The sequence below is a fragment of the Haematobia irritans genome, chromosome 1 (assembly GCF_050003625.1).
Source record: "Haematobia irritans isolate KBUSLIRL chromosome 1, ASM5000362v1, whole genome shotgun sequence".
Taxonomy (NCBI): Eukaryota; Metazoa; Arthropoda; class Insecta; order Diptera; family Muscidae; genus Haematobia; species Haematobia irritans.
This window is the reverse complement of record NC_134397.1, coordinates 89279489-89304367: the sequence shown is the minus strand read 5'-3', so window position 1 is coordinate 89304367 and position 24879 is coordinate 89279489. Positions and strand designations below refer to the sequence as shown.

Genomic DNA, 24879 nt, shown 5'->3' with positions numbered 1-24879 from the left:
ATCATAAAAATTTATTTGAAACATTTTGAAAAGTCGATTTAATAGTTTTTTATATTAATTTTAGGTTGATTTAGCCTTTATTGCTGTAATACGTAGGTTGGTAGACGTCAAGTTCGAACATTTGCCACACCGTAGAATTTTGTGACATAGCAATCACTTATAAACCGATCTTCCGATTTGACTTCTTGAACATGTAGATTAGTTTAGGCTAGATTAGTTTGCTTTTACCAAAAGGTCTAAAATTTTTTCCAGCCTGAAATTTTCAAACAATTGTGTCAGAATTTGGGATCCCTAAAAACATATGCAACATAAAGCTTCCCATTATTTGGGGCAATAAATAAAATTAATAATTTTTGATTGATATCGGCTACACTGAAAAAAATATTGTCGTGACGTCAAAGATTGCATGTCTTTAAAATACGAATGCAAATTTTGCTTAGCATAGAAGACGCATTTCTCTAGTATAAAGTTTTTTCCATGACCAAAGGTCGATAAACTTTTCAATGAAGTCGTATTGTCCTTATAATTAAGTGATTTGATTTAAAAATGGATATCATAACATGAAAAAAAAAAATGTTCGGGCTAAGGTCAACTTGACTTTAATAATTTAGAAAAAATCTTTAAATTTAATGAAATTGTCTTTAAATTTGTTGTCTTTTTGCATCTTGACTACAAAGCAAAAAATCGTTCAAATATAGGACATGTTTTTCAAAACTTTATTTTAAAGACGTTTTTTACTTGAAACACAGCATAATTTCTACTAGAATTCGAGTCTTAATTTGGAAAACAAAGTCGTCGTTAACTTGTTTTTAAAGGACTTTGATAGCATATGAAGAAAAAAAGCTGAAAAAGCGAAAAATTTAAATTTGCTTCCTAGAAGCAAGTACACAAAACCCGATTTTAAAAGAGAATTGTGTCTTAAAAGTTACTTGTATTCTCCGCTTCTTTGGCTCGGAATCAATACCAAATTTTTTAAAGTAAAGACAAAATCTTTGGAACCGGGTATGCTTTTTTTTCAGTGTAGGTTAGGTTAGGTTAGATTAGGTGGCAGCCCGACGTATCAGGCTCACTTATACTATTCAGTCCATTGTGATACCACATTGGTGAACTTCTCTCTTATCACTGAGTGCTGCCCGATTCCATGTTCAAGTTCAATGACAAGGGACCTCCTTTTTATAGCCGAGTCCGAACGGAGTTCCACATTGCAGTGAAACCACTTAGAGAAGCTTTGAAACCCTCAGAAATGCCACCAGCATTACTGAGGTGGGATATTCCACCGCTGAAAAACTTTTTGGTGTTCGGTCGAAGCAGGAATCGAACCCACGACCTTGTGTATGCAAGGCGGGCATGGTAACCATTGCACCATGGTGGCTCCATTGCACCACGGTGGCTCGGCTAAATTTACATGCAAAGAAAACACGAAAAATTATTTCTTTTGTTAGAGTTTTTTGAATTTCTTTGAAAATTTCAATCTTTTATGACCAAAAAAATTGTTTTTGTTACAAAACTTTTAATTTTGCAATAAAAAAAATGAATCCAAAAACCAAATGGACTTGGTTTACATCACGCACTGTTCTTTACTGACTTTAACTGTTTTATAAGACACATTTTGAAGTTTCATAGTAACATTTAATATAGTAATATGTAATGTCGAACATCTATTCGGGATCTTCCGAACAATTTTGGAATATATGTAAAACAAAACTTTTTGGCGTTCTGTCGAAGAAGGGTTTGAACCCACGATTCTTTCTATGCTAGATGAGCATGCTAATCATTGCTCCAGGGTGGCCAACTAAATTTATGTTTTTGTTAAATAAACTTTCTTTACATCGACTGAGGGGCGCCCAATCATGTAAAATAGTTATCATATTTCACAAAATCAAAAATTTACCTACAAACAATCATCTATACAGTGAAAAGCAAATGGAAAACGATATTAAGTTTTTGCATGTACATACTCCTATATTAAAGTTTTACTACGAAATCTATTTCTTATCTAGCACTTAAAGTCCGCGAAGCATGGAGCTTGATTTAGCAAAAAGGTCTCTGATATTAGAAATAAAAATATTTTTTATTAAAAAAAAAAACACACTAACGAACAAATTTTTTGTAAAAAAAATTGTAACAATTTTTTTGTGATAAAAGTTTGAGTCTTTCGCAGTAATTAAAAAAACGGCAATATCCGTTTTTCAAACGATTTTGATGTCCATGAATCGCATAATGGTACTTGGGGTATATTTAAGTCTGTGTTTTGCGTACTTGATACTGGGAAACAACTTTGAGTTTCTTATTTGTCCTGCTTTTTTCATCATGTGGAATTAAAGTCTTTCAAATTCAAAAAATTCAAGTATGATTTAATGCCAGTAAATTTTTTAAAATAAAGGCGTTGCGAAACAGGATAAGGACTTATTTCAAATTTTTAAGTCAAAATTACCTCAGTTCAATAAATGTATCTCTTATTTAAAAATATCCATTTTCGAAACGAAAGTGCACGGTTGAAAAAGACTGTTTTTCATATGTTTGGCTATAAACATTATATGTTTGGAACACAAATTTTTAAACACAATATTTTTGAGTGCAAGCATATAATGTTCATAAACTAGCATAACATGTTTGGGACATATATGTTAATATGTTAGAACATATTATGTTTGGGACATAAAATGTTTGTAAATATAATATGCTTGGATGCAAACATATATTAATTTAGAAATAGCCTATAAACATATATGTGTTTAGTAGCTTGGAGCGCTATTTAACAGGGAGCGATATTGAATTAAGTTGGTGGTTGCTTGTTATTACAAAATTAACATTTTATTTTTCCTTGGGCAATTGATCAGCTACTTCTTTGATAACCTAACCTTCTTTGATCCTTACAAACTGTGTGGTCCGCTGTTCGAATCCCCGTCCGGCAAAAGGTAAAATTAAAATAAAATAAAAATCATAAAATTGAATAATTTCTTCTACAATGTTTGTATTACAGAAAAAGGTGCTAAGAACTAAAAAATCTCGTGGAAGTGAGAAAGATGTGGGGGAATATACAATTGGGCAGAAACAAAATTTTGAGCATTCAGGTCGAAAACCTATGTTGTTAGCACCTATATTACCTGTTTATTTTCATAATTCATTATGGTTGTAAATATATAAATAAATAAATAAAATTTTGAGCACAATATTGTTTGGGAGAATTTTTTTTAAGCATATAATATTTTTGGGTGCAAAATGCTTCCAAACATATTATATGTTCACATAATAACATATTGTTTTTTAGAAGACAACATTATTGAATTTGGATGCAAAAATACAAAATGTTTGGAACTTACACTACCCAAACATATATTGTTTAGACCAATATGCTTTCAAACATATTATATATTGGAAGAGATCAAACATATAAATGTTTGGGCAATACCCAAAAATGTATATGCTTGAAGCAAAATATGTTTGGGAGTATATGTTACAGAAGCGATTTTTTGTGAGGGTGTGCTAACTCTAAGAACAAAACGCATTCATTAAAATTTTTATCGACTTTTGGTCGATATTCGTATTTTAAGAACACGGGATTTTTTTGCTCAAAACAACACATCAAATACCTTCATTTAAGGTGCACAAAATTCGTCGACACTGAACGTGTCGTCGTGCTCAATTTTCTTCCACTTACACTTTTTTGTGTGTACTTTGTTGTACGTTATTCCTGTGACATGTTATTATAACTACTTGTCTTTCACAAAAAAGAAAAGCTGAGGAAAAAAGTTTTATGTATTTTTTATCTAAAATAGAATCGTTGATTACGTGACTCTTTGTTCGATGGATAAAATGAAATCCTAGCACACAGACCAACAAAAGGAACAAAAAACAATCTTGTCAAACCTTTCACAAAGTTGAAAAGTATTTACACTTAACAAATTTGAGAACCGGAGCTAGGCATCTCCACCTCTAGCGAGACAATACCTTCATCTTACCCCCTTTTGCATTCCAATAAAGGCTGTAATATTGGGAACAGTAATAGACTCGTTTCGAAAGTTCTGCTTTCATAAACTCAAGATGAACATGTTCGCATGAGGGTTTTGTGATACCAAAGAATAATTCTGAATGCTGGCAAATCTGCATCATTTGTGCAAGACGAGATTTTTGTGAAATTTATTTTACCTTAAGGCATAAACTAAAAAGCGTGAACATTTGATTTACTCTCTAATCTACAATGACAAAAGTTGAAAAGTATATATCTTCCATTTAGGATGAAACTACATTTTTAATATGCAGTATTATTATACAAATAAAAATAATTCTGTTGAACTAATGTCAACTTGTCTTTGAAAATCTGAAACAAGTCCTCAATTTTATTGAAATTAACCTTCAATGTTGTGCAGACCAATTTTGGGTACTTCATCATCGCATATAAAATATTATACATCGTAATATTTGAAGAGGTGAAGCCAAGAATTTGCGAGATATTGCACTTAAAAAGGCGGCGCTAATGCCATCTAATTAGTTGATCATATTATCCAAAAATGTGGGAAGTTTGTTTAAATTGATTTCATACTTCTTTCAACACGCTCACAAAAAATCGCTTCTGTAACATATACTCCCAAACATATTTTGCTTCAAGCATATATATTTTTGGGTATTGCCCAAACATTTATATGTTTGATCTCTTCCAATATATAATATGTTTGAAAGCATATTGGTCTAAACAATATATGTTTGGGAAGTCTAAGTTCCAAACATTTTGTATTTTTGCATCCAAATTCAATAATGTTGTCTTCCAAAAAACAATATGTTATTATGTGAACATATAATATGTTTGGAAGCATTTTGCACCCAAAAATATTATATGCTTAAAAAAAATTCTCCCAAACAATATTGTGCTCAAAATTTTATTTATTTATTTATATATTTACAATCATAATGAATTATGAAAATAAACAGGTAATATAGGTGCTAACAACATAGGTTTTCGACCTGAATGCTCAAAATTTTGTTTCTGCCCAATTGTATATTCCCCCACATCTTTCTCACTTCCACGAGATTTTTAGTTCTTAGCACCTTTTTCTGTAATACAAACATTGTAGAAGAAATTATTCAATTGTATGATTTTTTTTATTTTAATTTTACCTTTTGCCGGACGGGGATTCGAACAGCGGACCACACAGTTTGTAAGGATCAAAGAAGTAGCTGATCAATTGCCCAAGGAAAAATAAAATGTTAATTTTGTAATAACAAGCAACAACCACCAACTTAATTCAAAATCGCTCCCTGTTAAATAGCGCTCCAAGCTACTAAACACATATATGTTTATAGGCTATTTCTAAATTAATATATGTTTGCATCCAAGCATATTATACTTACAAACATTTTATGTCCCAAACATAATATGTTCTAACATATTAACATATATGTCCCAAACATGTTATGCTAGTTTATGAACATTATATGCTTGCACTCAAAAATATTGTGTTTAAAAATTTGTGTTCCAAACATATAATGTTTATAGCCAAACATATGAAAAACAGTCTTTTTCATCCGTGAAATGAGTACATTTTACTAAAATTGCACCTGTTTTGAACTTCGTACATTTGAACAATTTTGAATCCAATTGTTTCCTTCAACATATGAAAGTTTCTATCTCCAATTTGTTGTAATTAGAAAACTATTCTAGTTAAAATATTCTAAATTAAACCTACATTTTCTTTCATGGTGGGTATACAAAAGTTTAAAATCTACTAATCTAAAAAAAAAAAACAAACATTGAAATGTCCTCTTGTAGAAAATTGAACGAACAAACTATGCACCAAACACATGCTTTACTCCATTCTGCCGATAATATTCACATCATTGTCACTATTATTGCTACACGGTTGAAAAAGACTGTTTTTCATATGTTTGGCTATAAACATTATATGTTTGGAACACAAATTTTTAAACACAATATTTTTAAGTGCAAGCATATAATGTTCATAAACTAGCATAACATGTTTGGGACATATATGTTAATATGTTAGAACATATTATGTTTGGGACATAAAATGTTTGTAAATATAATATGCTTGGATGCAAACATATACTAATTTAGAAATAGCCTATAAACATATATGTGTTTAGTAGCTTGGAGCGCTATTTAACAGGGAGCGATATTGAATTAAGTTGGTGGTTGTTGCTTGTTATTACAAAATTAACATTTTATTTTTCCTTGGGCAATTGATCAGCTACTTCTTTGATCCTTACAAACTGTGTGTTCGAACCGCTGTTCGAATCCCCGTCCGGCAAAAGGTAAAATTAAAATAAAAAAAAATCATAAAATTGAATAATTTCTTCTACAATGTTTGTATTACAGAAAAAGGTGCTAAGAACTAAAAAATCTCGTGGAAGTGAGAAAGATGTCGGGGAATATACAATTAGGCAGAAACAAAATTTTGAGCATTCAGGTCGAAAACCTCTGTTGTTAGCACCTATATTACCTGTTTATTTTCATAATTCATTATGATTGTAAATATATATATATAAATAAATAAATAAATTTTCGAGCACAATATTGTTTGGGAGAATTTTTTTTAAGCATATAATATTTTTGGGTGCAAAATGCTTCCAAACATATTATATGGTCACATAATAACATATTGTTTTTTGGAAGACAACATTATTGAATTTGGATGCAAAAATACAAAATGTTTGGAACTTAGACTACCCAAACATATATTGTTTAGACCAATATGCTTTCAAACAGATTATATATTGGTAGAGATCAAACATATAAATGTTTGGGCAATACCCAAAAATGTATATGCTTGAAGCAAAATATGTTTGGGAGTGTATGTTACAGAAGCGATTTTTTGTGAGGGTGTACCTCTGAGAATGTTTTGTCAGATCAAATAATGAGTTTTAAATATAGCTCCAATCTTTTCCTAAAATATCATTTTAAATTTGGTATGCCTTCGTGAAAATACTTAACACTTACATCTCCCAATAAAAAAGTGGTGTCCATCCCCAAAATGTGAACCGGAAATAGTACCAAATTTGGAATAGAATTTTACATGGAGTTGTGATAGGACGGAAAAACTTTTTTCGCACAGATTTCATAGTTTTAGCAACTACACCCTCAAAAACATCGTTTCTCTAACATACGTTCCAAACATATTTTGCAGGAAGCACATATATTATTGGATATTGCCGAAACATTATTATGTTTGTTTTATGTGAACATATTATATGTTTGGAAGCATTTGAGTCCAAAAATATTATATGCTTGGAAGAATTTTCTCCCCAAAAAGATTGTGCCCATTCCCTCACATAATTTTCGCTTCCGCGAAATTTTTGAGTTCTTTGCACCTTTTTCTGTTTTTATATTTTTATACCCTCCACCATAAGATGGGGGTATATTAACTTTGTCATTCCGTTTGTAACACATCGAAATATTGCTCTAAGACCCCATAAAGTATATATATTCTGGGTCGTGGTGAAATTCTGAGTCGATCTGAGCATGTCCGTCCGTCTGTTGAAATCACGCTAACTTCCGAACGGAAAAAGCTATCGACTTGAAACTTGGCACAAGTAGTTGTTATTGAAGTAGGTCGGATGGTATTGCAAATGGGCCATATCGGTCCGTTTTTACGTATAGCTCCCATATAAATGGACCCCCAAATTTGACTTGCGAATCCTCTAAGAGAAGCAAATTTCATCCGATCCGGCTGAAATTTGGTACATAATGTAAGTATATGGTCTCTAATGACCATGCAAAAATTGGTCCACATCGGTCAATAATCATATATAGCCCCCATATAAACCGATCCCCCGATTTGGCTTGCGGAGCCTCTAAGAGAAGCAAATTTCATCCGATCCGGCTGAAATTTGGTACATGGTGTAGGTATATGGTCTCTAATGACCATGCAAAAATTGGTCAACATCGGTCCATAATTATATATAGCCGCCATATAAACCGATCACCAGATTTGACCTCCGGAGCCTCTTGGAAGACCAAAATTCATCTGATTCAGTTCACATTTGGTACGTGGTGTTAGTATTAGCCTCAAACACCCATGCAAAAATTGGTCGAAATCGGTTCATAATTATATATGGGCCCCATATAAACCGATCCCGGAGACCCTTGGAAGGGCAAAATTCATCCGATTCGGTTGAAATTTTGTACGTGATGTTAGTATATTGTATCCAACAACCATGCAGGAATTGGTTCATATCAGTCCAAAATTATATATAGCTGCCATATAAACCGATCCCCAGATTTGACCTCCGGTGCCTTGTGGAGAAGCAAAATTCATCCGATCTGGTTGAAATTTGATACGTGGTGGTAGTATATGATATTTAACAACAATGGCAAAGTGGTCCATATCAGTCCATAATCATATATAGCCCCCATATAAACTGATCCAGAGTTGGTTTTGGAGCCTCTTGGAGGAGCAAATTTCATCCGAGTCAGTTGAAATTTGGTACATTGTGCTAGTATATGGCCGTTAACAACTATGCCTAACTAGGTCCATATTGGTCTATAGTTATATATAGCCCTCAGATAAATCGATCCCCAATCACACAAAAAGTGGTCCATATCAACTTCATAATTGTATATAGCCCCCACATAAGCGACTCCCATATTTCAATTCTGGCTCTCTACGTATCGTGTAAAAAGTCCATATCGATTCGTAATTATTTGTAGACTTACCTATACATAACTTTTTTGTCTAATATAAAGGGTGATACGCTCAAAATTTGGTCAAGGAAAAACGCGTGTAAATCGGTGAAATAGTTTATTTAAAAAATCAAATTAAATTTCTTTTTCAAGTTCAATTAGTATAAAATTCAGGAAAAATATTCAGTTAGGTTTTCGCTTTTCCAAATCCGAATTGCCGGGCCTCACGCTTGACACCTGCCATCAGATTTTGTACAGCCACCTTGTCCACCTTCTTAGTCCTTAGTAGTTTTTTGGTCTTCGTTAGGTTCCGCTTGACAATAGCCCAGTATTTCTCAATTGGGCGGAGCTCTGGCGTGTTGGGAGGGTTCTTGTCCTTGGGAACCACATGCACGTTGTTGGCGGCGTACCACTCCATGGCCTTTTTACCGTAATGGCAAGATGCCAAATCCGGCCAAAACAGTACGGAACAACGTGTTTCTTCAGGAAAGGCAGCAGACGTTTATTCAAACACTCTTTCACGTAAATTTCTTGGTTGACAGTCCTGGAAGCTATGAAAATGCTTCTTTTCAAGCCACAGGTACATATGGCTTGCCAAACCAGATATTTCTTTGCGAACTTTGACAGTTTTATGTGCTTGAAAATATCTGCTACCTTTCCCCTTCCTTTTGCCGTATTAAACTCCTGTCCCGGAAGCTGCTTGTAGTCGGCTTTGACGTAGGTTTCGTCGTCCACTACCACGCAGTCAAACTTCGTCAGCATCGTCGTGTACATCCTCCGGGATCGCGCTTTGGCCGTCGCGATTTGGAGTCACTACCTTCTTGTAAGTCGATAGTCCGGCTTGTTTTTTGGCTCGATGCACGGTTGTAGACGATACACCCAATTTATTTGCGGCATCTCGGTGAGAGAGAGGTTAGGGTTTCGCTTGAAACTACCGGCAACTCTCTTTGTCGTCTCAGCGGCTTCCGGTTTTCGATTTCCCCCCGATCCAGACTTCCCAGCTGTCGACAAACGTTCCCCAAACACTTTAATTACATTTGTAACGGTTGATTTGGCAATTTTTAGCGATTTTGCCAGCTTTGCGTGCGAGTAGCTCGGCTTTTCGCGATGCGCGAGTAAAATTTTGATACGCTGCTCTTCTTGCTTGGACGGCATTTTGACAACTGAAGAGTGAATTCCAAAATCAAAATAGAAGCAACATTCTACACACACACACCTTCAATATGAGGGGTGTTCAGGTTTTTTAAATGCGAAATTGAAAGAAATACGTCAAGTTTATATTGACCAAATTTTGACCGTATCACCCTTTATACCACAAATGGACTAACTCACAATTTAGAAAACGATGTTAAGAAGTTTTAAGATACTACAACCCAAGTAATTCTTTTGTGGATGACATTATTTCGTAAAAGTTTCTACGCAATCCATGGTGGAGGGTACATAAGATTCGGCCTGGCCGAACTTACGGCCGTATGTCCTTGATTTTTTTTTTTTTTTTAATTTTACCTTTCGTCTGGACGAAGAATCGAGGACCATACATTTTGTAAGCCAACACACTATCCACTGGGCTAAGTAGCTGTTATGGTCATCAATAGACAATTATGGTTATAAGTTATGTTTATGTAGCATACACTGAAAAAACAGTGAACCCACCAGGAAGAAAACTTTTGATTAATTTTAGAAAATTTTGAATATTTTTAGAAATTTTTAACTAAACAGTATTACAAGCGCTGGCATCGCGCCGATATCACAAAAACAAGTAAATATTTTTCGAAAAATTCAAGAAAATTTATTAGACATAAATATTTTTTTTTACTTTTTAAAGAAAATTTTGTAGTTTAAAGCAAAAATTTGGAGTTGAAAATTGCAAGAATGTCTTTAGTGACATACAAAGTTCATGATGGACCATTTTGTAGTAAAATTTACAAATTTGAAGAAATAATGAACTATTTTATGACAAATACGAATTTAGTAAATCTCTATCCTTAACTTGTGTATAATTTTTTCCCGTCTTTTAGTTCATTTAACTAACGTACGCAAAAAATTATTAGAGTAAATGAAACTTTCACCAAATATAATAAGTTCATGAACTAAAATATAGTTAAATTGGCTTTAGTGAAATAGTGAGTTCACTTTTTTTGAGTGTAGTTTGCCGCGTCCACGAGCCGATGCAAAGAAAACATTATTCAACAGAAACATATATTTGTTGGCAACGGAGCAGTGGTTAGCATGTCCGCCTTGCATGCAAAGGGTCCTGGGTTAAATCCCTGCTCCGACCGAACACCAAATTTATTTTTTGTATTTATATTTATATATTATTAAATTTTTACAATGAAACTTCGAAATGTGTGTTATTAAAGATTTACAGTTAGAAAGAACAGTGGTTGATATAAACGAAATGGACTGAGCTTTTGGATAAAATATTATTTTTTTAATTGCAAAAATAACAATTTTGTTTAAAAAAAAGTTTGAAATTTTCGAAGAAATGCAAAAACTCTACCAAAAGAAGAACGTGAAGTTGAGTATAAACATACATAATTTTACAATATACACATACATTTATTTAGGCGTGAACTATTTTTTACTAGCATTTAACACCATCTTAAATGCATTTAAAATTTCTCGTATTTTGAAATACAAATAAATACGAATAGTTATTAACGATTATTATTATATGAAATGATAATGAAAAATAATTTTAGCTGCAAAACTCGAACTTAATACCCGCTTTTATTTTTGAAAGTGTACGTCATCTCATCTGGGAGTACTTATTAATAAAGAGGGACTGAACTTACTTTTTTTCTGAAGATCCCTTTGTAATTTTTATATATTTTCCACTTTATTATATTTCATGTTAGCCTGATACCGAAACAGGCAATTGACGTCCAAATGCATTATATCTAATTATACAATTATTTTTCGAGCTTTATGGACAGATATAGATTAAGGAACATGGTTAATAGAGCCATTGAAAAGAAAACGCCAGATACAAATCTATACACGCCTGGACTGTACATGTTTCGGTTCGGGCGAATGAACCTTTCCACAGCCTTTAGAATAGATCTGGCTGGGAGAGATAACTCAATTTTGGGCCCTTTATGCTAACTCCTTATGGAGAAAACATTTGGGAAATTTCCTCTTACAAATTGAATCATCTTTTCTCCCACTGTACATCATCTTTTCATATAACGTACAAGTCCTTAATCTTTTTTTATTTCGTTTTGTTACATAGTAATGCAACAACACGAAATTTATTTTTAGAAATAGTATAATGCATTTGGACGTCAATTGCCTGTTTCGGTATCAGGCTAACATGAAATATAATAAGCAACGATGAGCCCGTCGTAAAACTAGGAAAAACACGGCTAATGTACGCGTTAGAATTGTTGTTGTATCCTGGAAACCAGTTTCTGTAAATTGTCACATGTTGTAGTTGACTGTAGGAACAATAAGCATTGTTCGACTGTTCACCACTTAGGTGAATTCTAACAAATTAGCTTTCAAAAAAAAATTTCGTGTTGTTGCATTACTATGTAACAAAACGAAATAAAAAACAAGTAAGTAAAGTAGAAAGTCGGGCGGGGCCGACTATATCATACCCTAAACCACCCCTACTGAATTAGTAAACATAATCATTTGTGGGGTATCGTTGGTATAGGTTTTGGAGAACATAAAGGGGGTACATGTTTATGGGTGTCTTGTCACAATCTTAGCAGAAATGTCTAATATTAGGAGCTATAGTTTATTTTGCACCAAAAGAGTTAGTATGCCACTAATATTGAGTCCATTATTAAAAAAGAGGAAATCGGTCAATTAGTTTTGGGTAATAAATTCAAATTTCTGCAAATAGGGCAATAGATTTATGTAAGAGCTACATGTAAGTCTAAATACGATCAGCTAGCCAACTTTGAGTACAATCGGTTGATAAATAAGGGTTTTACGGCCAAATTTGACCAAATCGGGCGATACATATATATGGGAGCTATATCTAAATCTGAACTGATTTCGATGAAATTGCGCACATACAGTTAGAGGTCTAGAAGATTATATTTAGCCAACTTTGAGCACTATCGGTTGATAAATAAGGGTTTTACGTCAAATTTTGGCAAAATCGGGCGATACATATATATGGGAGCTATATCTAAATCTGAACCGATTTCGATTATTTTTGGCACATATTGTCAGTACCATAAAAGACTAGAGTAAGCCAAGTTTGAGTAAGATCGCTTAATAAATAAGGTTTTTATGCCCAAATTTGGGATAATCGGGCGATACATATATATGGGAGCTATATCTAAATCTGAACCGATTTCGATGAAATTTTGCAGACATAAAGGGTGATGAAAAACTTTACTATGTGCAAAATTTGAGGACGATCTGTTTGTAAAAAAGCGCAACGTGAGTACATTTGTCGAAATCGGGCGATACATATATATGGGATATAGCGTTCGTCCTTGTGCCCAAAAAACTCCCTGTACCAAATTTCATCAAAATCGGTTAATAATTGCGACCGGAATCCTGTGAACAACAAATACATGGACAGACGGACGGACGGACACCAAGCGCTAGATCGACTCAGGAGGTGATTCTGAGTCGATCGGTATATACTTTATGGGGTCTAAAATCAATATTTCTGGTAGGCACATTTTTTGGCCGATCAAACTTATTATACCCTGACCACTATGTGGTTTAGGGTATAATAAGATTAAGGGACTTGTAAGTTATATGAAAAGATGATGTACGGTGGGAGAAAAGATGATTAAATTTGTAAGAGGAAATTTCCCAAATGTTTAGCATAAAGGGCCCAAAATTGAGTTATCTCTCCCAGCCAGATCTATTCTAAAGGCTGTGGAAAGGTTCATTCGCCCGAACCGAAACATGTACAGTCCAGGCGTGTATAGATTTGTATCTGGCGTTTTCTTTTCAATGGCTCTATTAACCTTAATCTATATCTGTCCATAAAGCTCGAAAAATAATTGTATAATTAGATTTTCCACTTTTCTTTTCTAGCTAAATATTATGACTTACTCGTCGTACGTTTCGATTTCTTTTGACGAACCAACAAAAAAACAAGTATATACGGCCGTAAGTTCGGCCAGGCCGAAGCTTATGTACCCTCCATCATGGATTGCGTAGAAACTTCTTCTAAACACTGCCATCCACAATCGTATTACTTAAGCTGCGGTAACGCTTGCCGATGGCAAGGTATCTTAAAACCTCCTCACACCATCTTCTAAATTGTATGTAAGTCCATACGTAGTGTATATTAAATCGAAAAAGATCGATCAAATACGTATATAATTCAGTTTGACAAAGTAGACATAAAATTTTGACAAAATTTTCTACAGAAATAAAATTTTAACAAAATTTTGCTATAGAAATAAAATGTTCACAAAATTTTCTATAGAAATAAAAATTTTGACAAAATTTTCTATAGAAAGAAAATTTTGACAAAAATTTACACAGAAATAAAATTTGAACAAAATTTTCTATAGAAATAAACTTTTGACAAAATTTTCTATAGAAATAAAATCTTGGTAGATTATTTTTGGCTCGAGTGGCAACCATGATTATGAACCGAATAAAATTTGAACAAAATTTTCTGTAGAAATAAAATTTTGACAAAATTTTCTATAGAAATAAAATTTTGACTATGATGAAAATTTTATTATGAACCGAATAAAATTTTAACAAAGTTTTCTCTAGAAATAAAATGTTGACAAAATTTTCTATAGAAATAAAATTTTGACAAAATTTTCTATAGAAATAAAATTTTGGTAGATTATTTTTGGCTCTAGTGGCAACCATGATTATGAACCGATATGGACCAATTTTTGTGTGATTGGACCAATTTTGGTATGGTTGTTAGCGACCATATACTAACACCACGTTCCTAATTTGAACCGTATCGGATGAATTTTGCTCCTCCAAGAGGCTCCGGAGGTCAAATCTGGAGAACGTTTTATATGGGGGCTATATATAATTATGGACCGATATGGACCAATTCTGGCACGGTTGTTAAAGATCATATACTAACACCATGTTCCAAATTACATCCGGATTGGATGAATTTTGCTTCTCTTGTAGACTTCGCAAGCCAAATCTGGGGATCTGTTTATATGGGTATATATCGGATGCAATTTGCTTCTCTTTGAGGCTTCGCAAGCCAAACCTGGAGATCGGTTTATATGGGGTCTATATATAATTATGGACCGATGTGGACCAATTTTTGTATGGTTGTTAGAGACCATATACCAACATCATGTACCAAATTTCAGGCGGATCGGATGAAATTTGCTTCTCTTTGAGGCTCCGCAAGCCAAATCTGGGGATCGGTTTATATGGGGGCTATATATAATTATGGACCGATGTGGACCAATTTTTGCATGATTGTTTGAGACCATATACCAACACCATGTACCAAATTTCAGCCGGATCGGATGAAATATGCTTCTCTTAGAGGCTCCACAAGCCAAATCTGGGGATCGGTTTATATGGGGGCTATATATAATTAAGGACCGATATGGACCAATTTTTGCATGGTTGCTAGAGACCATATACCAACATCATGTACCAAATTTCAGCCGGATCGGATGAAATTTTCTTCTCTTGGAGGCTCCGCAAGCCAAATCTGTGGATCGGTTTATATGGGGGCTATATATAATTATGGACCGATGTGAACCAATTTTTGCATGGTTGTTAGAGACGATATACAAACACCATATACCAAATTTCAGCCGGATCGGATCAAATATGCTTCTGTTAGAGGCTCCACAAGCCAAATCTGAGGGTCCCTTTATATGGGGGCTATACGTAAAAGTGGGCCGATATGGCCCATTTTCAATATCATCCGACCTACATCGATAACAACTACTTGTGCCAAGTTTCAAGTCGATAGCTTGTTTCGTTCGGAAGTTAGCGTGATTTCAACAGACGGACGGACGGACGGACGGACGGACGGACATGCTTAGATCGACTCAGAATTTCACCACGACCCAGAATATATATACTTTATGGGGTCTTAGAGCAATATTTCGATGTGTTACAAACGGAATGACAAAGTTAATATACCCCCATCCTATGATGGAGGGTATAAAAATTGTGCCCATAATGCCAAAATGATAAACAATACACATGTCCACACACGTTTTTTTAATGTCTATTCTCCTGGTTCCGAATGCCTATTCTCTTTACTCCGTATACGCAATCGAATGTTCAAATTAAATAATATTTAAGAATATCCAATTTTTGGCGAAGCCTTATTAACATGCCAAGCGCATAACCAAAACAAATGAACACGTAAAACAACATACAAGCAGTTTCAAAAAATTTCTTTCTTTTGATTCTCTCGCTGTGTTATGTTGATATCTTTCGTCAACCCTCCCGGGTTCTTTCTCTATACTCTCTCTGTCTCTGTCGCTCCCTGAATAAAATATCACAATATATATATGTTTACTCGAAATTTGTAAATATATATATGTTTATACACTTATTAATTTTATGAGACATTCTTGTCCCAAACATTTAATGCTAGTTTAGGAACATTACATTTTTGCACTTAAATATATTGTGTTTAAAAATTGTGCCCGAAACACATTTTGTTTATATCGGAACATATAAAAAACATATTTTTCTAACAGTGTATGCTTTAATTCAGTAGTTTTATTTTTTCATTAATTTTCTTCTATTGCAACTTAGTTTGATTTCTAGCTAATTTTTAAAATGATGCATGATGCGAAATGTTATGCACAAATGCAATAACATATACTCAAGTACTCCCAATATTTTCTTTATTATGCGTATTATTTATCAAGTATATCGCCATAGAATTCCACCGGCCCAAATCTTATGTACCCTCCACTAAGACTTCATAAAAAGAAGACAGCTATCTGCAACAGACTTACCTGTCTTGTGGTAACAGTTACAGATTGACCAATATAAACAACTTCAAATATTACTACAATTGTAATACGAGCTTATTGGGCATTAACACTAAGGAATTTATGTTATTAAGTTATTGAAAAGAAAATGTCAGATACCACAAGCCTAACTAGACATATTTTTCATTGCAGGCTAAGACAAAGTTCATTAGTCTTAGGTAAAATATCATGAATTCGCGTCACACCTTAAGAAGTGATTCAAAACGACGACTTTTTGCTGGGTAATCCAATTCCTTGCTTTTTTGGTCGGTATCAATACCAAAAAGTAAAGAAAAATCTGGTGAAATTTCTCAGTGGTTTCAAGCTTTTCCAGGCGTCTTAACAAGTAATATAGTAAATAATGTATATTGTGCGTGAAGTGGACTTCCGATATAACATAACCTAACCTAGAATTATTTAAAACAAAAAACATGTTCCAAAGATTTGGTATTTACACTATTTGAGCTGAAGTAAGGATAAATTTAAGACACAATTCTCTTTTAAATTTGAGTTTTGCGTACTTGATTCTAAGAAACAAGTTTTTATCTATTCGTTTTTCAGCTTTTTTCTTAATGAGCTATCATAGTCTTCTAAAAACGTGTAACAAAAACTTATATTTCCACATTCCGACTCGACTTCAAGTAGAAATTTTGCTATGTTTGAGTAAAAATCGTGTTGAAAGACATCACCAATTTTTGAACGCTTTCTTGCTTTGTTGTCAAGATGCAAAAAATCATGAAATTTAAAGACAATTTCATTAATTTTGAAGATTTTTTCACAATTATTAAAAACAACAGTTTCTTTCATGTTAAGATACTCATTTTTAAGTCGATTCACTTAAATGTGAGGACAAAATGACTTTGTCGATAAGTATATCGACGTTTGGACAGGGAAACAAACTGTACTCCAGAGAAATACGTCTTCTACACTCAAAAAAATTTACTTGGATCCAAAGATTTTGACCTTCCCTTAAGGATTTTGGTATTGATTCCGTGCCAAAGATGCGGCTTCTTTAACATAAAGATTTTTTTTAGCAACCCATCTGGCTTTAAATCTAGGACCAATAAAATTAAAATTAGGATACAGATCTCATTTATCAAATATTCATTCTCTTTTCGAGGTTTATTAGTAAAGGTACTTACGTACAAACAAATGCCTGTTTAAAAATCCAAATTATAACGGATACTCCAAAGTAAAAAATGTTTTCTTAATTCCAAAAGAAACTTTAAACCAATGGCGCCAAATCCTCAAAATAAGTCTTAGCCTACATTTGAAGCGTTTTTATCTGAAATCTAAAGTTTCAATATTTCAGTCAATTTAAGGACAATTTCTTTAGATCAAAAATGTGTTTTTTTTACTTTAAGGAAAATTAGCCTTAGTTCAAAGATATGCGACTTTAACGGAGGGACACAAATTTACAAAATTTGTGTCGTAAATTTAAATAAAAAACAATTTTTGAAGCAAAGATTATAAAATTTATTTTAATTAAAATTTCATTATTTAAAAAAAAAATTGTAAATTTCGCGTCCTGAAATTTAGGATTTTTTTCAGTGTATACTAAGCAAAAAACGCATTCGTATTGCAAGGGCAAGAAATATTTTTATCAGTGTATATTCCCACACAACTGTTACCAGTTTATTTTTTTTTCTAGGTCATCTATATAGACCGACACCATGTTTTTACCTCTGGTTGTTTTAGCAACCCGCCAAATAAACTGTTCTTCAAATGACTGGAGAGGAATACTTCTTCTCGATTTCAGTGTCAATCCTAGTTTCCGTATCCACCTTTTCAACTCAACTTTTTGTTCGATCTCTACCCTGAACAAATTTTGTTTTTAAATATTCCAAAATGTTGTGATGTCGTGCCCTTCTTTTATATCAAAGTTAACACACCTTGAATATTTACTCCTTATGTTCAATTCACGGAAAAGTTAAAATCTTACCAAACGAAATTTTATTGAAATGTTTACAAATATAAGTATTAAAATTTTATTCTTTGATCTCATTAGAAATATTCATATACACCATTCTATTTTGCAATTTACATTTTTTTATAATAAATTATTTAGAATAGTACATCAATAATCAATAATAATCATCATCATAATTGACTACAACAATTCATTAGAAATATTTAATGAAGACGAAAGTGATTGATTTTACTCCATCCACTTCATTAATGCCATTGTTGTTTGTCAATGAAAAGAATGAATGGGGCAAATGCTTTTCTAATTGAATGAATTTTCAACATAAGTGGATGTTTAATTATACAACAACAATAACTGTAAATTTTATTAATATCGGATTTCGTTCTCAGATGACAAATTGATTGAATTTGAGATTGTATTGAAAATTGTAAAATTAAATAATCACATACCCTGTCGGAATGTGGGCTATCTTTAAGTTAACAACTGGTTAGCCACAACTGAGTCACAGGTGATTTCATTTTAACACGAGTTGTCATTGGAACGAGTCTACTGACTCACTCACCCTTGCATAAGTTTCAGTTAGCCCCAAATGGGTTAACTTTTGGCTGGTGATGCATGAGCACCGCATGTGTTATCTATTAGCTGACTAGTTTGTGGTAATCCATCTGGCCAATATTTTTTTTCTTTTTTATTATTATTCTCTTAATTTTAATTAATTTTATTTTTAAGTGCTGAAGTGGTACTAATATTCCAAACAAGCCCAACCCTAATTTCCTGCACAATTTAGCTCGTAAATTAGAACACCATTGTTCGTACCATAGTAAAAAATGAATCAATTGGAGGAACATATTGTAATGCGTGTTAGTAAACCTCCAGTTACTTGAAAGCAAAAATAAACAAATCTTTGTAAATTAAAAATATTTAGCGTACTCTATTTTAAGTCAAATCTTTAACTAATTTTATTTCTCGATTTATTTCTCGACGTCCTTTTAAAGTAGAGGCTTTAATCTAAATAAGCTATAAATATTTTCCATATTCGTGAGCACTAAAATGCATTTTGTAAACTTCTTTAACCATAAACGAAAAATACGAAATTTTGAGTCCATTTTGCTATTGTATGTCTCTAGTAAATGGACATAGCTGATATTTTTCGGGTTCTTTTTTGTATTTCTTCTCACACTTCGATAGATATAATAGGTCAAATAGCGCTTATTTTCATAGAGCTATTTGGTCACAATTCAAGAATCAAGTTTTCAGAACAAACTCATATAGCTCTTGAAGTAATTGAGGTAGGTCCTCAGAATTGCAATTTTTATTCTACATGGTCTTAATACGAGTAAAAACAGAAGAAAAATTAAAGTTTTTAACATTAGGTTTATTTCGGTAGTGAAAGGGTTAACGAAAAATACGAAATTTTGGGACTATTTTTCTACGGTATGCCTGTAGTAAATGGACAGTTATATAAGAACTACTCGTATAGCCGATATTTTTCCAGATTCTTTCTTGTATTTTTTTCTCATATCTTTTTTCGTCGATATACATATATAATGGGCCAAATAGCGCTTATTTTAGTAAGGCCATTAGGTAACACTTCAAGAATCAAGTTCTCAGAAAAAACTTATATAGTTCTTGAACTAATGGAGGTAGGTCCTCAAAACCAAAAAAAGAAGAAAATTTAAAGTTTTTAACATTAGGGTCATAGAAGTATCACTATCGTAGTTCAGGAGGTTAGATGGTAATATACTCAAATAGTACCCCAATGGTACTAAAATTCATTTTTGTTGTATTGGTGGTAATATTTCATATAAAATACTCAGAAAAAAATTCCCGGGAATTACCGCACTTAATTCCCGTGGGAAAACCCTAGTTTAGACACAATACAATTGGCTCGGCATAAGTATTGAATCAATTTAAAGTTAGTGGTAAATATGCTAGTAAAAATTTATTTTGATTTTGTGTAAGTTCATGATTTTAATTTCATATATCCCGTAGGAATTCCTACGGGGTATACACCTACGTATTATACACATACTAACAGGCATTCGTCTCATGTTATTCATACATGTGTATTCATGTACACCATATGTGAGAGACTTTGTTTATTCGTTTTCAACATTTGAAAGAAGAAACCTAAGTAATATTTCTTTTTTGTCCTAAGTCTATTGAAATAAAATAAAGTCGCATGAAAGCTATAGAGATGGGAGTCTTTGAACATTACAAAACATTGAACATTGGCATCGACACAAGGGCTTGTCAGCTCCATCACCCAAGGGATTAATTATAATAGAAATATGAGACTTGCTTTCATTAATGTTGACTTGTTGCCCATCATAGATATTCGTAAACAGGAGACACGGACTACAATGTCAAAATTAAGCAGAGGGGTGCCATGATTGTCATAAACACATTCAAAGAGAAAAATTATATAATTTTCATGATAAGCAGATATCATATTTACAGCGCTTATATGCGCTTGGTGCACACACACACCCTCAAAAAATTGCTTTTCTAAAGGGTGATACGGTCAAAATTTGGTCAATATATACTTGACGTATATCTTTCAATTTTGTATTTAAAAAACCTGAACACCCCTCATTTTGAAGGTGTGTGTAGAATGTTGCTCCTATTTTGATTTTGGAATTCACTCTTCAGTTGTCAAAATGCCGTCCAAGCAAGAAGAGCAGCGTATCAAAATTTTGCTCGCGCATCGCGAAAATCCGAGCTACTCGCACGCAAAGCTGGCAAAATCGCTAAAAGTTGCCAAATCAACCGTTACAAATGTAATTAAAGTATTTGGGGAACGTTTGTCGACAGACAGGAAGTCTGGATCGGGGGGAAATCGAAAACCGGAAGCCGCTGAGACGACAAAGAGAGTTGCCGGTAGTTTCAAGCGAAACCCTAACCTCTCTCTCCGAGATGCCGCAAATAAGCTGGGTGTATCGTCTACAACCGTGCATCTAGCCAAAAAACGAGCCGGACTATCGACTTACAAGAAAGTAGTGACTCCAAATCGCGATGATAAACAAAATACGACGGCCAAAGCGCGATCCCGGAGGCTGTACACGACGATGCTGACGAAGTTTGACTGCGCGGTAATGGACGACGAAACCTACGTCAAAGCCGACTACAAGCAGCTTCCGGGACAGGAGTTTTATACGGCAAAAGGAAGGGGAAAGGTAGCAGATATTTTCAAGCACATAAAACTGTCAAAGTTCGCAAAGAAATATCTGGTTTGGCAAGCCATCTGTACCTGTGGCTTGAAAAGCAGCATTTTCATAGCTTCCGGGACTGTCAACCAAGAAATTTACGTGAAAGAGTGTTTGAATAAACGTCTGCTGACTTTCCTGAAGAAACACGGTTGTTCCGTGCTGATTTGGCCGGATTTGGCATCTTGCCATTACGGTAAAAAGGCCATGGAGTGGTACGCCGCCAACAACGTGCAGGTGGTTCCCAAGGACAAGAACCCTCCCAACACGCCAGAGCTCCGCCCAATTGAGAAATACTGGGCTATTGTCAAGCGGAACCTAAAGAAGACCAAAAAAACTGCTAAGGACGAGCAGCAGTTCAAGGCAAACTGGCTTTCTGCGGCGAAAAAGGTGGACAAGGTGGCTCTACAAAATCTGATGGCAGGTGTCAAGCGTGAGGCCCGGCAATTCGGATTTTGAAAAGCGAAAGCCTAACTGAATATTTTTCCTGAATTTTATACTAATTAAGCTTGAAAAATAAATTTAATTTGATTTTTTAAATAAATGATTTCACCGATTTACACGCGTTTTCCCTTGACCAAATTTTGACCGTATCACCCTTTAACATATGTAAATACCGCTGAGATAACTTTTTTGTAGACTGTATTTATTTAGTTCAGGTTATTGAAGGCTTGCTAGATTTCTTTGACACTATGGTCTACATGACACTAGAGGTTTACACGTCATTTATTTAAAACACGTAAATTTTTCGCCACAAATTTTATTTATTTATTGTTCTTATGGTTGATTCTAATGACAACTAGGTTGTTACTGACCATAGACCAAGAAATGCACATAAAAAATATTTTTTGTCTACAATCACGAAATTAATTGAACCAATTAATGTTTAATTGAAATGTCTTCAATCAGAGAAATGATAGTATCAATTAAAAATTAATTGATACTATTCATTTTTGTGATTGATTTTTTTTATTGAATTCTTATGTCTATGGTTACAAATAACCTTACAGACTATTTTAATTTACATATGCACAATTTGTTTTACTGCAAATTCGGTACATCAATTTGATTTAGATAAAGGATGATTTTACGTTTTAGTGAATACCAATTTTCAGAGAGATCTATCAGATGATACAAATTAGTAAAATCCAAGCAAATTCGTCGCAGTGGGTCATTATTAGCATAATCTCTTTGATAAAATTGTAAATTTAACAGATTAAAGTGTATCATTGGCCTTGAAGGTACATTAAAGTTAAGACGGCTTAAAAGGAATTCAGAACTAATGTTTCCATTCAAAATGTAATGTACAACATTCTCCTGCGACTTTTAAGTGTTGGGAACTTCAACAAATTTAGTCCATATTCATAAGTAGGCAGTGTCTGGTAATTCCATCCACGATTGCGAAGGAAAAACAACAGAAATTGTCTTTGCACAGATTCAGTTCTATTACAATGAATTGCATATGTCGGGTTCCAAGTAATTGAACCATATTCCAACGTACTACGGACTAGTTAAATATATAATTGTCTACTGACTTCGGGATCATTAAATTCTTTACTTTTCATAAATCCAAGGGAACTAAAAGCTTTATTGACCATCATTGATATATGTGGTGTACAGCGGTGTACACAAATCACCCAAAACTGTCTCCTGTTCAGAAATTATACCACTTGCGTTTGAAGGTTAAGGGCCAAGCGGCGACGATAGTCAGGAAATATACATTATGTGGGGACAATTTCCCAATGGCATGGGAGGCGTTAAGGTCCAGGTATGAGAATAAACGGATATTGGCAGATAACCAATTAAAAATTCTTCTCAATCTGAGAAATATCCAAGCGGAGAACAGTGAATCTTTACAGAAGATTCAGACAACAGTTAAGGATTGTTTGGCTGCTCTAAAGGCACAGGGTATGTCAACCAGTGATTGGGACCCTATATTAGTATATTTGTGCTCTACGAAGTTACCACATGGAACCTTATCGCTATGGGAAAAGCCATTAAAGTCCCACAAGGAGTTACCGAGGTGGTCGGAAATGGACCAATTTTAGTCCAAATTTAGTCGAATGCTTGAATAGTATTCGTGGTTCGAGGGCAGTAACACGGAAGTCCCCTGAGGTGAATTCGTTCAATACCGGAAGTTTATCCCAAATTACATGTAAGCTCTGTAATAAGGACCACGCTCTAAATAATTGTCATCAATTTAAGATTCTCACTCCCGCAGATTGTTCCCAGTTTGTCTTGGATAATAAGATGTGTCTTAATTGTCTCTCAGACAAACATTTAAGGAAAGAGTGTAGAAGTAAAATCGCTTGTTCACACTGTAAAAGAAATCATTATACGCTTTTGTATTTCCCAAATGCTAGACCCAAGGACAATTCTGGGAAAAAATGTCCAACTATTAAGCAACCACTACGCCAGAAAGTCCAATGCCTCCTCAGTCACACTTTGAGGAAAGTTCTTCATCTTTAGGATAAACGGATATTGTAAATATTAATCAGACTAGTACTCATTTTTCGTCCCAAGGAATTGAAGAGTGTGGAAGCACTCTTTTACCTACGGCTTTGGTTACCATTCGACATAGAGGTGACTTATTTAAAGCAAGGGCCTTTCTGGATCAGGGTTCGGAAAAGACATTTATCTCTAGAAGCTTGCAGCAAAAGTTAATGCTTACTATAGGAAAAAAAACGGTGTGAGATCAGAGGTGTAGGAGGTCAAATTGTTGCTAATTCTAACTCTGTGTGCTCAGTCTCTTTATTTTCCGATATCTGTCACAAACTTGTAAATATAAATGCCATAGTCGATCCGAAGATTGCGCGTTTGTTACCGGGTTTCTTCGTACCGAAGCCAGCCATATCTACCGACTTGTATGATCTAGATTTGGCAGATCCTGATTTTCACTACCCTGGACATGTAGATCTACTTTTGAGCAGCGATGTTATCCCAGATTTGTTACTCGAAGGTGTGAAGCATGTTTGTGGTTCTCTGATTGCCCAATCGACCATATTTGGGTGGATAATTAGCGGTCCGATACCAGTTCGTGAAGTTACTTCCCTTTCTATACAGACCACAGAGATTTCAAATGATATTCTGAGTCAACAGCTTAGGACATTTTGGGAACAAGAAGAGTTTCCCATGAGTCTTTCCCCACACCCGATGAAGAGTATTGTGAGACTCTATTCAGTAGGACTA

At 34.0% G+C, this 24879-nt stretch overlaps 1 protein-coding gene across 1 annotated transcript in view; it reads right to left on the bottom strand.

The window, feature by feature from the left end:
* The window catches only part of LOC142227753 (uncharacterized), a 35171-nt gene extending 11883 nt beyond the window's left edge, over window positions 1–23288 (bottom strand). Inside the window, exons 1-2 of the mRNA XM_075298128.1 lie at window positions 23222–23288; window positions 16543–16595 (exon numbers count right to left, since the gene is read on the bottom strand). Coding sequence (XP_075154243.1) covers window positions 16543–16595; window positions 23222–23288 — 120 coding nt within the window. The remainder of the gene's footprint in view (window positions 1–16542; window positions 16596–23221) is intronic.
* Between the last annotated feature and the right edge of the window lie 1591 nt (window positions 23289–24879).